Source organism: Schistocerca gregaria, chromosome 3 (genome assembly GCF_023897955.1).
Source record: "Schistocerca gregaria isolate iqSchGreg1 chromosome 3, iqSchGreg1.2, whole genome shotgun sequence".
Lineage (NCBI taxonomy): Eukaryota > Metazoa > Arthropoda > Insecta > Orthoptera > Acrididae > Schistocerca > Schistocerca gregaria.
In genome coordinates, this window is record NC_064922.1 from 457,355,629 (window position 1) to 457,372,925 (window position 17,297).

The window sequence follows — 17,297 nt, forward strand, 5'->3', positions numbered from 1 at the left end:
ACTGCTATGAATCGCAAAATCGTCAACAAAAAGTGAGCTGGAGATGCCCAGTGGGAGATAGGCCATAATAAAGTTAATGGTTATAGCAAAGAGGATGACGCTCAAGGCGCAACCTCGAGGCACCTATTTTCCTGGATAAAGGTGTCCGACAACGCAGAACCCACAAGTTCCTTGAAAACTCGGTCTTTTAAAAATTCTTGAAGGAATCAGGGCATGCAGCCATGGAAGCCCTGTGTGTAGAAAGTACAGAAGCTATCAGTTCTCCAACAGGGGTCATAGTAGGCTTCTCCAAATCAAAAAACATGGCCAGAGTCTGGTATTTCCACAGAAAACCAATCATGACATGGGTTGACAAAGTGACAAGATGGTCAACTGCAGGACAGCACACTCAAAATCCACACTTTACAGTGGTTAGTAAACTGTGAAACTTGAGCCACTCTACCAGCCGAGCAAGAATCAGACATTCCATCTCCTTGCAGATACAGCTGAGCTTAGGTATGAGTATGACAGTGGCTTCACGCCAGCATCAGGGAAACATGCCCTTTGCCCAGATGCGACTGTACCTATGAAGGAGAAAAAGCTGGCCAGCAAGAGAAGGTTCTGCAGCATCTGAATGTGAACATCGTCTGGCCCTAGTGCGGAAGATCACAATGTAATGAGAACATGATTTGCTCCCTCGTAGTAAAGGCAGCATTTTAGCACCCATGATTCTGAGAAAAGAAGGGTATTGCCCTAGTCTCCTCCACTCATTTCCGATGGCGGAAGGGAGGGTGGTAGTGGGTGGAGGTCAAAATCTCTAAAAATAGTGACCCAAAGTGTTGGAGGTAGCAATAGGGTCCACTACAACACTATCTGCTACTCTCAGGCTGGAAATTGGGGAATGGACCTTAGTCTCAGAGAGCCTTTAGAGGTTGGCCCACACGACGAGTAAGGCAGTGAAACTGTTAAAAAAAACTAGTAAAAGAAATCTTGCTAGCTTTTTTGCCAACGACACAGTGCACACAACTGTTTATAACTAATGCAGTTTGTCATTCTAGGATGATGGTTAAAAGTGCGCATAGCACGTCTCCGAACACAAATTGTGTTGCGGCATGCCTCAGTCCATCAAGGGACTTGGACATGGTGCGGTAAAGAGGAAGAGTGAGGAATGGAATGTTCTACGACAGTAATGATAACCTTTGTACGATATTCGACCTGGTCATCACAACTGGGGAAGTGTTGTTCGCTGAAGGTGACCAGGGAGGAGAAAAGCCTCCAGTCAGCTTTCGAAAGCTGCCGTTTGGGTGTGCACGATAGGTGGGGTAGGAGTCAGCAAATAGATAGCACACGCGAAACGGTCGCACGAGTATATCCCAGAGAGAATGGACCACTCGAGATGATGGACAAGCTCGGCAGTGCAGAATGAGAGGTCCAATTGGCAATAGGTGTGCGTGAAGTCGGAGGAATGAGGGTGCTCCTGTATTAAGGCAGATAAGGTTAAGTTGATTGAGGTCAGCCAAGAGGGTACGTCTCATACAGGTTCTGGGAGAACCCCAAAGAGGAAGTCTGTCCTGGTGACACCGAACGACGGAGGGATTAAGCGGTACAAAGGGAAAAGGTCAAATGAGGAAGAAAATGTGGACTGCAAAAGTTTGAACTCAGGTGGTCAGGGAGATGGGTTGATTATGAACATCATCCTGGATGAGCAGCATGACTCCCCTACGAGATAAAATGCTGTCCTTGAGTCAATGCAGACTGGGAAGAAATGTGAGAGCTCAAAGTGGTCACGAGGACACAATTTTGTTTCCTGGAGACAGAGAACAAGTGGATGCTGTGCTTCCAAGAGAAGCCATAAGTCCTCTTTACCCTAAGATCGAAAATTCCTAACATTCCATCAGAGGAAAGTCATGATGAGGAAAGAGGGGGGAAGAAATGAAGGGGTATCATCTTGTTGGCTGCCAAGTGCCAGCCTTCGGAGACTTACTACTACAGAGCGCAGAGATTGGAGTATCCTGCTCCATGAGATCTACAGAGCTGTCAGCATTCTCCTTCTCTCTGTCTGCAAAGTCCAGGGCAGAAAACCAGTTGGCAGTTCGCACTAGCGACATGGAGGTCAGCCAGCCAAGGGTACTTTGTGGCAACACAATTGAAGAGGATCTCCAAGTTGGCAAAGGAGAAGACCATTTGATTTTGTTTGATTTCTGCGAGCCTTTCTGTTTGGCAGAGGAAGACTCAGATGTTTGTTGGCTGGAGCGAAGTAATAAGTCTTCACAAGAGTATTCCTTCTGTCCTTTCCATACTGCCAGTTGTGTAGCACGTGACTTCACCCTGTGAGGTGAAGTTTGGTGGCTTGTTGCATACTGGATGAAAAGATGAAAGTGCTGCCATGACACTGGGTCATTTTACAACAATGGCACTGAATTTGAGGTCATGTGTCTGCATGGCCATGTCCTTTATGGAGATGTAGCAAGAACAGTACTGTATGTGTCTGATGGTAGTACGAGGGGCTTCCAACTAGCCAACAACTTGCAAGCAACTGAGTAGGGCACTTTTTTTCTCCACCCTATTTCCTGGACAGCCTGCTCATCGAGATACATGGGACAATTTCGGGAGGAGGCAGCACCGTCACCATTGCAATTGAGATAGTCTCTGATGGCGCGCTCCTTCCTAAACTTGTCCACCCCCCCCCCCCCCCCCCCCCCCCCCCCCGAGGGAGTGCATCCGCCTTAGGTGACTGTTCATACCTCAGGTCATACCTCCCGAAACACTTAACAGAGGGACCAATCAGCAATTCAGGAAGGTAGCAGCTCAAGCAATCACCCCTCCCTGGGCCTGGCCCGTACCAAGGTACATGCAAAACCTACCTGTTGACCCAAGGCTGGAAATTATGCATCACTCAGTCACCCGTTACATGTGACACACATCGGCCAACCTTCAGCAGTGTACAGGGAGGAAGAAGAAAAAGAGGAACCTCAAATGTCGAAGAGGAGGAAGGATAGCAGAAGGGGAACAAAGGACGAAAAAAGGCATGCAAAACAGAGGAGAGACTTTCCTGGTATCAGCTGCTGCAAATGCAGAACACATGTTCAAAAATACCCCAGACATGTTCCCCAAGGGAGGGAGAAAGAATAGCAACACGATAGGCATGCAGCATGGAAGATCAAAGTTGCTGCAAAGGCTGGGGTTCCGTTGCAGACAAGCACAAACCTGCCAAAGAGCAGTGAGCCCCTTAGGGGAGGAAGGGGGGGGGGGGGGGGCGATATATCATGATTGTACCACTTTCACCCTGACTTTCTACCAGGGAGTTGAGTCCACAGGCTCAGTCTTGGGGTGAGATGATTGCCCCAGTCTGAAATACAGGACCATCAGTTCTGATGAAGATTTGAGAGAGACATCAGAGAGGATGATAACAATATTAACAGCCTGTTTACTTCCTGTCATTGCCAGTGGTTGATTCTGGCTCCTCGACTTTGACCTTTCCACCAGGAGAGGCTTTAGAGCCACGATCATGGCAGTGTAGTGGCAGCACTGGATAAGAGGCCAGACAGAATCTTTGGTAGCATGGGGCACTCCACAATGTTGGCCTTGTCTGATGTTCTGGGAGGAGGAGTGGACTTTGAAGTAACTGCAGCAGCACAAGTGCATTGACAAATACAGGTACTAGTGCTGACATTAGCAACTTTCATTTGTATAGTAGCATCGATTTTCTGAACCAGCTGTTTGACAACCGAAGCAAAGGAGCTAGCAAACATAGGTGCTACATGATTTTCTAGACATTTCTGCCTCACCATAAGGAGTGTGTTTTGTTGTTTTGATCTCTTGTATCTTCCTTTATCGAAGGAAGACATTGCAGTCACTCCTCCAGATAGTGTGATTCCCAGAGCAACTGACACACTTCAGAGCCGATGGCCATCTGACTTCTTCATGGGGACCATTATCACATATGCCACGAATGTCTTCTCCCTTACACCCAACAGTGGTGTACCCAAAGCACTGGTATTTAAAACAGCGCATTGGGTTGGGGACATAGGGCCAAATATACACTCTGATACACTCTGGGGGTTTCATGTTATTTAAAGTGAGGATGAACGAGTCAGATTTTATCAGATCACCTACCACCTTTTCATAATATTCTGTGTGTCTACAATGCCTTCTGGAGTCCATTAAACTTCCAGGTTGTCTTTGGGGATGTCCACCATCTTCCTTCATGTCACATCACCTTTGCTGTAGTTCAGTGTAATGTGGAGCTCAGTTTCTGTGGCGTATTTCACAAGCCTTTTGAGTTTCTACAGGTTTTTCACTTGCTGGGAACTTGAGGTTTCAACCAAAAGTGTCCCATATCAAAACTGCCTAACAGATTTTTAATGTAGCTGCAGTGCCCTCTAAAGCCTTTTGAATGTACAAAGGTGAGACTTTTTCAAAGCTTCCCTCTTTCCCTTTAACTAATAAAAACACATTATGATTAGCAATTTGCATTCTGTTCCTGCAGGTGTTAGAATTCTGAAATGTTCCTGAGCTTGGAGGACAGGTTACATGAGCACCCTTGTTTGATTGGGTGCTGGTACCTACTAGCAGCCCATCCATTCTATTGGGGGGAGGAGGAGGAGGAGGACAAGGAGGAGGACGAGAGAATTTTTATGCTTCCATAATGGTCCCACAAGCAGCTATGGAAATAAAAGTTCACCTAGGCAGAGCCCTGCATGACTAGGTAACCCTTATACAACTGTGTGCAGCAGGTTCCCCAGAGGTTGCCTGCTAATGACTGTTCCACCTCAACAGCCATGCATCTCATTGGCATTGGTACACAGCACACCTCGAGATTGAGGCCTTTTTTTATAGATGTTTCTTGCCATCCTTGTGACCTTGGCGGTCAAAGCAAGATTCCAGTTCCCTGTGACACACAGAAATATGGAAGCCTTTTTCGCTATCTCTGAATCTATAAACTTTGTTTGGTGTATTACTGTATTTTAGCTGTTTGTGTTTCATATTTTCTGAGGCAGAGATTGAAACCACCCCAGCATTTGTCTAACGTAGTATGGGAAACTGTGTGGAAACCACACTCAGGCTGACAAGTGCACAAGATAAATGGTTGTTAACAGTCCCTTAAACATTAACATATCTAAATCCATCACATCCTTTAGTCTCAAAAACTCCCAAGCCTCAATTTCTGTTACTCTCTATCATCTACCTGCCTCTTTCAACTTTCCGTCCCCTCTGGAAAACACAGGAAAAGATAGGATGGACAAGAGAGACAAAGCAGAGATAAAGTACAAGACAGTGTAAAAGGATGAACAGCATGTGGTTTAGGATGGAAGGAAACCACTGTTACACACACACACACACACACACACAACCACCACCACCACCACCACCACCACCACCACCACCACCACCACCACCATTTGTGACCAACATGGTTTTGTGTGAATTTTGCAACAACCAGTAGCACCAGTTACAGCCACTTTGATGTAGAGCAAACATACTCCAAACTACCCATAAGCCAGATCACAGTTAAATATACTCCAAGCAATAATCAACTCACCCCTCATCACACATCACACAATGCTTCTGTCTAAATTTTATGTCTCATCTCTGTTATTCCCCATGCGCAACAATAGTTAATGTGTGAACAAATATTCTTGTGTAACAAACTTTCCTATGATTCGCAGCCCAATTTTTGTGGCATTTTCATTTCTCAAATTTGCAGCAAGTTATTCATTCTTCCCTTTAAAATCATCCAATGATTACTTTTATTCATTTTCCACATCTATTTCAAGACCCCCCCCCCCCCCCTCTGCGCCACCAATCACAAATGGACTCTGCTTCATTTATCTGTCTAAGTTCAGAAAAGTAGGCCTTGGATAAAATACAGTCTCACAACCTATTCCTCAAATATTATGTAACTACGGAATCCCATGTCTAACCACAAGTGTTTCATTCTCTGGATCCCAACCGTCTTTGTACAATGATCAAATCTTTAGAATCTGCCAGTTGCTACAACTCACAAATCTGTTACTTCATAAACAAATCTCCACTTCACAGGCATCCCAGAACCACCTCTGCTCCTTCAACAAGATACTATTATCATTCAGTAACAACTACCTACACCACATGTCCTAAATTGAAACCTTTGCCTTCCAACATCAACAAGAGCACTTCAGATACCTACTCCAAAAATTATCAAATTTGCTGACATTTCACTCTCACCTTGAAACAACACTACCCAATAACACCTATCTTAACCACTAGAGAACACCCTTCTTAATCCCTCAATAGTATCCAGAATCTGGCTAGCTGACCTTTCCCATCTGACACATCCTCTAAAACTCTCCCCCAACACTCCACAAAATCCAGAACATAAACAAACACAGTACACTGTTATCAATCTATTCCCCAGAAACCTTAATCCTACAGAAGATTCAGTCCTTTCCAAACACCTCACCAATGAAAACTTCCAATGATGCTGAACTCCTCTAAGACCTATTCTCCTTCTCCTGATCCCTACAGTGGAAATACTTATCTGCTAACAGTCCCTCCTACCTAATCGCAACATTGAACCTTGCCTCTCCTAGCTCATACCACCTTCCAATCATGAACACTGCCTCTCCCCAGCACCCACCAAACCACTCCTTCCAGGAATTCCTTACTTCTGTAAAGACACAGATGGGCTCATTGCAATAACATGGACCACTTGCAGCAAGGTTCTTACTCAGTTTTCTGTCACTGCATTCACTGGGCATCACCGTTTGCCTGCCGGTTGGGATCCTGGCACTACCACCTCTATAGGCAGCAGATGTGACTCAGCAGCCACAACACCCCTACAAATCCACATTGACGTGTATAAATACTTGATATATAGAGAGGAAAATCATCGATTCTTTGATCGTTAGCCAAATTCATGACTCATCAATTATCAAACACTGCTGAGTTGGCTTCTATTGTGAGGCTGTTCCATAACTTCTTGCTGGGCCTCCGCCAGGCAGAAGCAGGTCTAAGGTTTGCACCTGCATATCTCCATCATATAATAATGGGTCAACTGCCAGCAAACCAAACTTGCAGCTGAGCTCAGCTTCCAAGCTGCTGGGTGCCTGCCAGTGCCAACCAGTACAACCTGTACTTGGATGCCTCATTAGCAGTGCAACAACACAAGGCAGGCATATCAGCATTTGACACAGCAATAAATGATAATTAATTGAAACACTTAGCTGCCAACAGGTGTTGTTGACATACATCAATGGGGACAGTTGAAAATGTGTGCCCCAATCGGGACTCGAACTCGGGATCTTCTGTTTACATGGCAGATGCTCTATCCATCCGAGCCTCCGAGGACACAGATGAATAGAGCGACTGCAGGGACTTATCCCTTGCACACTTCCTGTGAGACCCACATTCCCAACTGTCCACAATCTACATATGTAATGTTTCTAATAGATATTTTGCCCTTCCACTTGTTACTAGCACCTACTAAGGTGACAATTCCTGTAATAGTTCGGGCAACCTATGCGCATTTGCACAGACAAAGGTCAATGGCTGGGTAGCCATTTAACTATATATATAGACAATAACTGTTCTAGAAAGAAGAGATACCATCAATGACCGAGCAGCTTCTCTGGAATAAACGAAAATTAATTGAAACCTTCAGCTGCCGACAGGTGGAGTTGACATACCTTGATGGGGACAGCTGAAAATGAGTGGATGGGCAAAGTATCTATTAGGAACATTATGTATGTAGATTGTGGACAGTTGGGAATGTGGGTCTCACAGGAAGCGTGTAAGGGATAAATCCCTGCAGTCGCTCTGCTCATCTGTGTCCTCAGTGGCTCAGATGGATACAGCATCTGCCATGTAAGCAGGAGATCCCAGGCTCGAGTCCCAATCGGGGCACACACTTTCAGCTGTCCCCATCGGGGTATGTCAACAACACCTGTCAGCAGCTGAGGATTTCAATTAATTATCATTTATTCTAGAGAAGCTGCATGGTCATCAGTGGTGTTTGTTCTTTCGAGAACAGTTACTATTTTCATATGACACACCAATGTTGTGGAATGCCTTACTATGCAAGGTTGCTCCGTGCTCGGTGTAGCATGTACTACCATCTCACAAAAACACTTCCCGCCATAGGCTATGAGACTGATGACTGACCATGTCATAGAACATGGACATCGTGGATCGATGCCAGGCTGCACTGCAGGACAAGGGCACACCTATAGCTGCACTAAGCTTTCTGGAACAATAAAGAATTTAAATGATTGCCTTCAGTCCTGCTGGAGCCACATTTTTACTCTGATGGACTCCTGTAGCCCTCACCAACCCATCATACTACCACAACCCAGTGGGAGAACAGAATGTCCTCCTGACAATGAGAAGAACAGATTTTCCCCCACCCGTAGTTGTCACGAACTCCACCTCCAACTTTCCCTCACCATCCTTTCCCAGTTCTCTTCCAAAGAACCTAAACATCTCAACAGAACAAAGAACAGCAATTAATGAACTCAAGACAGATTCTGCTTTAATCATCACCCTCCTCCTCCTCCTCCTCACAGACAAAGGCCCCACTAATGCCGTGACAAATCATAGCGACTACTTAACAGAGGGTCTCTACCAAATGTCTGACAAACCTGCCAGTCTGCCATAGTGATCCTATCCCATATGTCCAACATAATCTCCAATCCCTACTCAAATCCTCAGGGTCATCAAGTAATTTTCCTGAATCCGTTTTCTTCCTCACCCCAATGATCTTCTGCACACCCACCTTCTACATGTTTCCCATAATCCATAAACAAAGCAATCCCAGATGCCTCATTGATTCTAGTTGCTGTGCATACACTAAAAAATCTCTACTCTTGTTGACCAACACCCCAACCAATTTCTCTTAGCCCAGCTTCTATTAAAGATACAAACCACTTTCTTCACCAACTCTCAAACATTTCAACCCCATTACCATAAGGATCCCTACTTGTCACTATTGATGCTCCCTCATTATACACCAACATCTACTGAACGCTGCCTCTCCCTGTGTCGTCCTCAAAACCCACTACCTCATTCCTTACACCTCTAACCAGTCTAACAAATTAAATCTTCACACCCATGGCATGGCTATGGGCACCAACATGGCACTCTCTTGTGTCGGCCTATTTATGTTCCATCTAAAGGAAATCTTCCTAATCTCCCAAACGCCCCAAACCCCCTGCTGGTTAGGATCACTGATGATCTTCATGACCTGAAATCAATGCCAAAAAACCCTATCCTCAACAATCCACAGCCTCAACACCTCTCCCGTCTGCTTCACTTGGTGTTCCACAGCCACATTCTTGGACACTGACCTCCACTTCCCTGATGGCTACATCTATACGTCCGTCCATATCAAGCCCACTAGCCATCAACAGTACCTGCATTCTGACAGCTGACATCACTTTCACACAAAAAAATCTCACCACATAGCCTGGCCACTCATGGATGGCATATTGGCAGTGACAGAAATTTTCTTGTCCAGTGTGCAGAATGTCTTCCCGAAACATACTCCCCAAACAGATTTCCTGTGCCGTATCCTGACACATCACTAATCCTCCCACCAATCCAAAGAAATAGCTGCAAAAGAGCTTCCCCCTCATTATCCAGTATCATCCCACACTTGAACAATTGAAGCATGTCCTCACCATGGCTTTGACTATCATCATGGCCTAGGATGAGGAACATCTTACCCTTAATCCTTCCCATCCCTCCTAAAGTGGGTATTACCTCATCCACCCAACATACACACCATCCTGCTCCATCCCTATGCCACTCTCATTTCCAGCCCCTTGCCACAGGATCCATATCACGGTGGAGGCTCCCAGCATACCCTACTCTAGTCTGGTCACTGGCTTATCCTATACCATCAGAGACAGGGCCACTTGTGACAGCAGCCACATCCAATACCAGCTCTGCTGAAATTTCTGCACAGCATTTTATGTGGATGTGACCACAAACCAGCTGGTCACCAGAATGAATGGCCACCACCAAACTAAGCCCAAGAGCAGAGTTGATGACTCAATGCTACCACTATTCAGTGAGTTGTCTCCTTTACTCCAAAATTATTTACATTCTGCCAGAACTTCCCTTACTACAAACAGTATTAAAGTAAATCAGATACCATATGAAAAGTGGTGGAATGCACTGCTGAGCACAGTATGATTGAGTGTCATGGCTACTTCAAAACACATGCCATGCAGAAACTTCCCTTCTTCCCCCCTCCCCCCCCCCCCCCCCCCCCGCCTCCTTCCCTTAGCACCAGCTTATGTGAACTACACAGAAGAAAGTTATCCTTGCAACAATACATTAGCTTCTATAATCCTCCTGATCTCAATTTCTGCTAACCGCAGTACCTACACACTTTCTCTAAAGTCTCCCCTTCCTCTGCCCTACTGCCCCATCTCAATCCACTACTCCATGTCAATGTCATTGTGTGCACCACAATCCCACTGGCTCTAGTGCTCAGGTGTCACATTCCTGTCTCATGCAACTGCTGCCCCTCCCTCCCACATTCTTATCCCATCCACTCACTGCCTTCCTCTGGGCCATCTGCTATCCTGCCCAACATCTCTTCCCACTTCCCACCCCCTTGCTCCCTCTATCAGCCCCATTAGACTTTATTCCTCACCCCAATGTGGAAGCACACACCTCTTGAAGACTCAGTGCTTCCTTGATTTGGTGAGGCGTTTCCTTTACTCCGAAATTATTTACATTCTGACAGAACTTTCCTTGCTACATACAGTATTAGAGTAAATCAGACACCATATGAAAATTACTTTGAGCTCTAAAGTGCTATACTCAGAACTGTCTCACTGGAGGCATAATATTTAGGTTTTTCTTTGACCTGAGAACTAACTCACCCAGCCAACTTCAGTTTAAAATGGAAGGCAAAACATAATGCAATATAACATTTATTCATCTTTCTTACACAAACATCAAGCATTGCAGAGAAGAAGAGAGTAGGAGTACAAATAAAACTGACACCTACTTTGTTGAAATGGGTTGGAGAGGAGGAGGATACTACTGACAGCCTTGGAAGAGCCAGTCTTGACAAAACTCTACCATCTGGTGAGCAAGCTGTACGAAACAGGCGAAATACCCTCAGACTTCAAGAAGAATATAATAATTCCAATCCCAAAGAAAGCAGGTGTTGACAGATGTGAAAATTACCGAACTATCAGTTTAATAAGCCACAGCTGCAAAATACTGACACGAATTCTTTACAGACGAATGGAAAAACTAGTAGAAGCTGACCTTGGGGAAGATTAGTTTGGATTCCGTAGAAGTACTGGAACACATGAGGCAATACTGAAATTACGACCTATCTTAGAAGAAAGATTAAGGAAAGGCAAACCTACGTTTCTAGCATTTGTAGACTTAGAGAAAGCTTTTGACAATGTTGATTGGAATACTCTCTTTCAAATTCTAAATGTGGCAGGGGTAAAATACAGGGAGCGAAAGGCTATTGACAATTTGTACAGAAACCAGATGGCAGTTATAAGAGTCGAGGGACATGAAAGGGAAGCAGTGGTTGAGAAGGGAGTGAGACAGGGTTGTAGCCTCTCCCCGATGTTATTCAATCTGTATATTGAGCAAGCAGTAAAGGAAACAAAAGAAAATTCGGAGTAGGTATTAAAATCCATGGAGAAGAAATAAAAACTTTGAGGTTCGCCGATGACATTGTAATTCTGTCAGAGACAGCAAAGGACTTGGAAGAGCAGTTGAACGGAATGAACAGTGTCTTGAAAGGAGGATATAAGATGAACATCAACAAAAGCAAAAGGAGGATAATGGAATGTAGTCGAATTAAGTTGGGTGATGCTGAGGGAATTAAATTAGGAAATGAGACACTTGAAGTAGTAAAGGAGTTTTGCTATTTGGGGAGCAAAATAACTGATGATGGTCGAAGTAGAGAGGATATAAAATGTAGACTGGCAATGGCAAGGAAAGCATTTCCGAAGAAGAGAAATTTGTTAACATCGAGTATAGATTTAAGTGTCAGGAAGTCTTTTCTGAAAGTATTTGTATGGATTGTAGCCATGTATGGAAGTGAAACATGGACGATAAATAGTTTGGACAAGAATAGAATAGAAGCTTTCGAAATGTGGTGCTACAGAAGAATGCTGAAGATTAGATGGGTAGATCGCATTACTAATGAGGAAGTATTGAATAGGATTGGGGAGAAGAGAAGTTTGTGGCACAACTTGACCAGAAGAAGGGATCGGTTGGTAGGACATGTTCTGAGGCATCAAGGGATCACTAATTTAGTATTGGAGGGCAGCGTGGAGGGTAAAAATCGTAGAGGGAGACCAAGAGATGAATACACTAAGCAGATTCAGAAGGATGTAGGTTGCAGTAGGTACTGGGAGATGATGAAGCTTGCACAGGATAGAGTAGCATGGAGAGCTGCATCAAACCAGTCTCAGGACTGAAGACCACAACAACAACAGGAGGAGGATATATTTACTTCATAATATGAAACTGTTAAATTTACAGTGTGTAATACTAACACATTGTAGGTGATACATACCAAAAACAGTCGATGTTCTCTTCGGTGTTGGTGTTGTTACAGGCTCCTGTTTCCTTTCCATTGGGGGTGTTTTACTTGTGGGCTGCTCTGTCAATTTTCTTTGAGGTTTATCCTCTTCTAAGATAGGTTTTTGTGATTTAAGTGAATCACGACGCCTCAGAGGTGTAGGACTAAGAGTTGTGGGACTGCGCTTATCTGCAATACTTGTCTCTTGAACAGAAACAGAACGGTTTTCATACAGTCGCCGACGTTCTGCAATACTTGTTCGTTGCAATGAAGCCCTCTCAAAATCTTCAAGTTTATCTTCAATGCACTCATCGCCCTTTGGCGATTGCAGAGTTTCTACAGTCCCAGATCCAGAATCTTGTTCAATAGTCATTGAACTTATCCTTTTCTCGAAAACCTTTCTTCTCTCTGCTGTGCTTGGTGTTTTTGCTTTACTGTTTGGTGAAGATGGAAGTTCATCTTCTGTGGTGGGACTTATGTCTTGATCTCCAACCACAGCACATACTTCATTTTTATCACTTTCTTGGCAATCTACAGGGAACGTTTCTGTATATGTTTCTGGCGCACTGTCGTCTGTGTGCACATCATTGCTGTTTTCTTCCCTTGTTGCCACAGCTCCATTGACCTCCGCAGCGGGGACAGATGGGACAGAAAATACTTTATCAAATGAGAAATCTGTTGTTATTTTTAGTTCTGCATCTCCACTTCCCACACCAAAGTTTAATTTAGGTGGTGTAAATGGTTTAGGTCCAAGCCGAGGCTGCAAAAGATGAGATATGTATCAGTATAAAGTCTTATTTATGGAGGCACAATAAAACAAAGAAGTAATCACAGTCAGTTAGCAGATGGAGAATTTTAAAATAAATTGTACAATTCAAATACAATTTCTGTATTTTTGTGTTTTTTTGCACATCATAAATGTGTATACTGACAAGCATCAAGTCACTTAATTAAAACTAAAGTAAGTGCTGCCTCTGGGAAATGTAACTGCTAACATTAGTTATTTCAACTCTTGTTTTTGAATTTACTGTGGAATATACCATGAATTACACCACAGCAAATTAGTTAAGGAATAATGATACTCAAGACATGGCCGAGTTGAGTAATAATAACTATCGTCTCGGAAATCCTGAGTAATGTGGTACACCCTTTTAGTTGATCAAATAATTGAGGAATCTTCTGTTCCTAACATTATGTACAGAATAGCAAATGAAAGGTAGATCATGGTAACTGCAACCTTTACTTCACTTGTAAAGAAATAATATAAGCTGCTTGATGAATTATGTCTGTGGTTATATAGCACACTGAAAACAATAAATCTGAACGACACCGATATCTCTTATCGATAAATATGGATATTTTTGTGTTTCTAGTGGTCCTGTGTAGTACTGTCAAAAGTAATAAACTGGGAACATACAATCACGTCAATAAAGTACATTGGTACTTTGACCACTCTATATTATATTCCTGACACTCATTCTTAGAGACAAACTTTCATTTCTATCTGCAAACAAGTTGTTACATTAAAATAATTCTCTTGTGTAAATTCTGTATGATGATAACATGAAATTTCAATGGGCAGTTTTTATAGTACAAGTATAGATAGGGAAATAATAGACATTCAAAATGACATAAAGATGAATAATTTTATCTAATACTTTGAAACCAACCAAACTGCCAAATAATGATAAAGAACCATCACACTATCTTTGAAGCAAAACAGTTCAACATGTTGGATTTTCTGATGCACATCTTGCATCCAAAATCTTTGAATTAAAACAACATGTAGTCCTTCAGAAGCAACTGCTGCAGTGCAAACAGCCTCGGTAACTCTACTACTTGAAAACTCTGCCCTTCATACTGCTGAATTTGCCCCCCCCCCCCTTCCAGAAATTACATTTGCAAGAAAGTATCTTTACAGTTTATCACCATGTGCTTTTCCGTACCTTTCCCACAGACAACAGAAAAAAAAGGGAAAAAAAATTTTTCACACCACTATACAAGCAACAAAAATCGAGAAAATACTGTGGCATCAGTTCTGACACAGTTTTATCAGTATTCATATAACATTAATAAACATCAAAATAATCTGAATTATGATGTAGGTGACTAAAATCTAATTTTGGTGTAAACCTACAACAGTTTTTTGACTCCTGTGAAAGCTGTCTGTATATTTTCATAGGGTTTACCTTTCATTAGTGAAACTACATCTTCAATGTCAAAATCGATTATGGAAAGCAAAGGAATAATATAAAAAAATGGAAATTATTCTTAATTGTAATCAATGTTCCGGCAGATGTTAGGTAACTAAAGGTGCATGTATCTCATCTAGAGTCAGTATTTCGTAAATGATACAAAAAAACACACAACTGTGCATTTAGAATGTGTGCAGCATGCCCACACATTAAAGTACCATTATTATCACAAAAAATTCATCTGTTATAAAAATATCTTTTTGAAAATTTTACAATTCAAGAACACCACAAAAATTATTCCACTATATTTCTGTATGTTTAATAAATATCCACACATTACTGCAGTGTGACAAGAAATCAGTTACTTGATAAATTGCATATCTTTATTAGAGTTATTAGGAATAAAAGCAGTTAGATCGTTGTTGTCAATTACAAACAAAAAAGCAAACAACTATACTACTAATGAATCATAGCAAAAGGGGGAAACAAAACAAGACTAAAATCATATAATTATTTTTTTAAATACATATAAATATATGCAAACAAAACATACAAGCACACAGTTGACTCTGCCAAGCTTTTATTACTAAGTAACAGCAATATACATAACTAAACGAGTACTGCAACAAAAACAGCTCATGGAAACAATCACTTTGTCTATTGAAAGTTCACAACATATAACAAACTTCCTTTGACAACAAAAGGCAACTGTATATAGCAGCAAACTACCTACGCTACACAAGTGTTACAATATGAACCAAAGTCAAAGCTCAAAATATTAACAGAGAAGCAAACACAGGAACTAAGAAAATCACTGTTAGTCCCCAATACTGAACAGGCTGTACTAAGTGTGCTTCTGACCTTGTAGCCCCCTGAGCTGAGCATCAGGGGGTTCACCGGAGTGACGACACTAGCTGGAGGAGGAACAGTGCCAACTGGAGAAATCTGTGGCTGTACAGATTCTTGAGATGCTTGAGGCTGCTGGGATGGCACAGCAACCTGACTTGATACACTGGAGGGGCAAGTGGTACCCATTCGAGGCCTTGCAACTGGTCTCGGGGCAGGTACTGCTGCAACTATTGGTTCATCAGTTTCTGTCAATGAGCTCTGACGTGATGATCTTGGCAGTGGCTTTGGTGGGACAGGTCCAGGAATTGCAGCCGTGCTGCGGACAACTGTCACTGTTCCATTCTGATGGTCATGAGTCGTCTCTCCATTCTGCTGTGTGCTCTTTGTCTCTTCTTCCTTTGTTGCATTTGATCTATAACTCAGTTGTTTCTTGTTCTGCTGCTGTAGCTGTGGTGAGCTTGTCACATACTGCTTTAGATGAAGGTGTTTTCGCATTTCAGAAAGGGTACTGCTGTTCACCTGGGAGTAAAATTCTCAGTAACCATCGACATCAGACTTTAAGATAGCCCATTGCAAGGCACCAGTTATTTGTCTCCAATTGAAGTTTAATATGACTTAGTAACTACAATTATCAGACTATCTTCTACAGAGTACAATGTATCAGAGCACAGGAATGATTTGTTTTAATAATGCAAGTCCTGATATACTGAACAAAATTAGAAGAAACCTTGTCATGATTACAACATAAATTTCATAATATGAAAAAAAGGAAGGGTACAAGAAAAATGTTGCACTGACCAAAGAAATGTAAGTAAAATTTAGCAATGTCATTAAACACAGTTATAAGTAAATAATGGTCCTAATGGCCCTGGAACTGAAACTCAGAAGTGTTAGAGCCAGGGATAATGTGGTTGTGAGAGCAGTTCTGCTGTGATATACCACTGTTCATGTGTATTTCCAATTTTCTTCAAGCCGTGGCAAGCTAGTGTCCCATGTGTAAGGTTGTCAGAGGCTCCACTGCCACATGTGTGTTCTTAAGACGACATTATTTCAGCCCATGTGACAGAACATTACAAATAATGTACTGGAGGAAACTCAGACAATGACTTCAAATAAGGAGGCACACCCAACTACTTAAGTGGCCACAGTTTGCTATATATAGTTTAACTAAATAACCACTATCCAGCACTACATTCTCATCGTCTAACAGTTGGGCCTGAGTAGCTGTAGAGAGCAGTCGTGTGTGTGTTTGTGTGCGTGTGTGTGTGTGTGTGTGTTTCAGCTTGAACCATACAAATAAGTATAATTGTATAACACCACTTCTTGTTCATCACGCAAGTCTATTTTTTGGCACAGGGCAGTTATGTTTTTCATTAGTATTTAAGACACTGCAGCTGTTGGGAATGCATGCTAGACTGCATCAAGCACTGCTCGAGGAAGCATTTTGTCACTCTTAGGTGGATGAAGAGAGCTAAACACCATTTTGACAGTAATAGAAGTCACAATAAACTCGAGACCCATCACTCTAGGAGAGAGATTGATAGAACATTGATGCCAGCCCACGTCCTAAATGATAGCAAACTAATAACCATTCCACATGGGCCAGAACCAGCAACTAGGAAGGATCTATCCAAGAAGTTTCAGCAAAGACATAAGGTCAATGGGGACATTTCGTACAGGTGGAAAAACGAATACTTCCTGCTACTAAGAAACTACCATGAAGCCCA

At 42.7% G+C, this 17,297-nt stretch overlaps 1 protein-coding gene across 4 annotated transcripts in view; it reads right to left on the reverse strand.

The window, feature by feature from the left end:
* The window catches only part of LOC126356335 (coronin-7), a 232,601-nt gene that overhangs the window by 125,228 nt on the left and 90,076 nt on the right, over positions 1-17,297 (reverse strand). For 2 of the 4 annotated variants that reach the window (XM_050007318.1, XM_050007319.1), the window contains exons 8-9: positions 15,583-16,089; positions 12,521-13,286 (exon numbers count right to left, since the gene is read on the reverse strand). In XM_050007318.1, the coding sequence (XP_049863275.1) occupies positions 12,521-13,286; positions 15,583-16,089 (1,273 nt within the window). The remainder of the gene's footprint in view (positions 1-12,520; positions 13,287-15,582; positions 16,090-17,297) is intronic. The other 2 variants (XM_050007323.1, XM_050007322.1) reach the window with 1 other exon arrangement.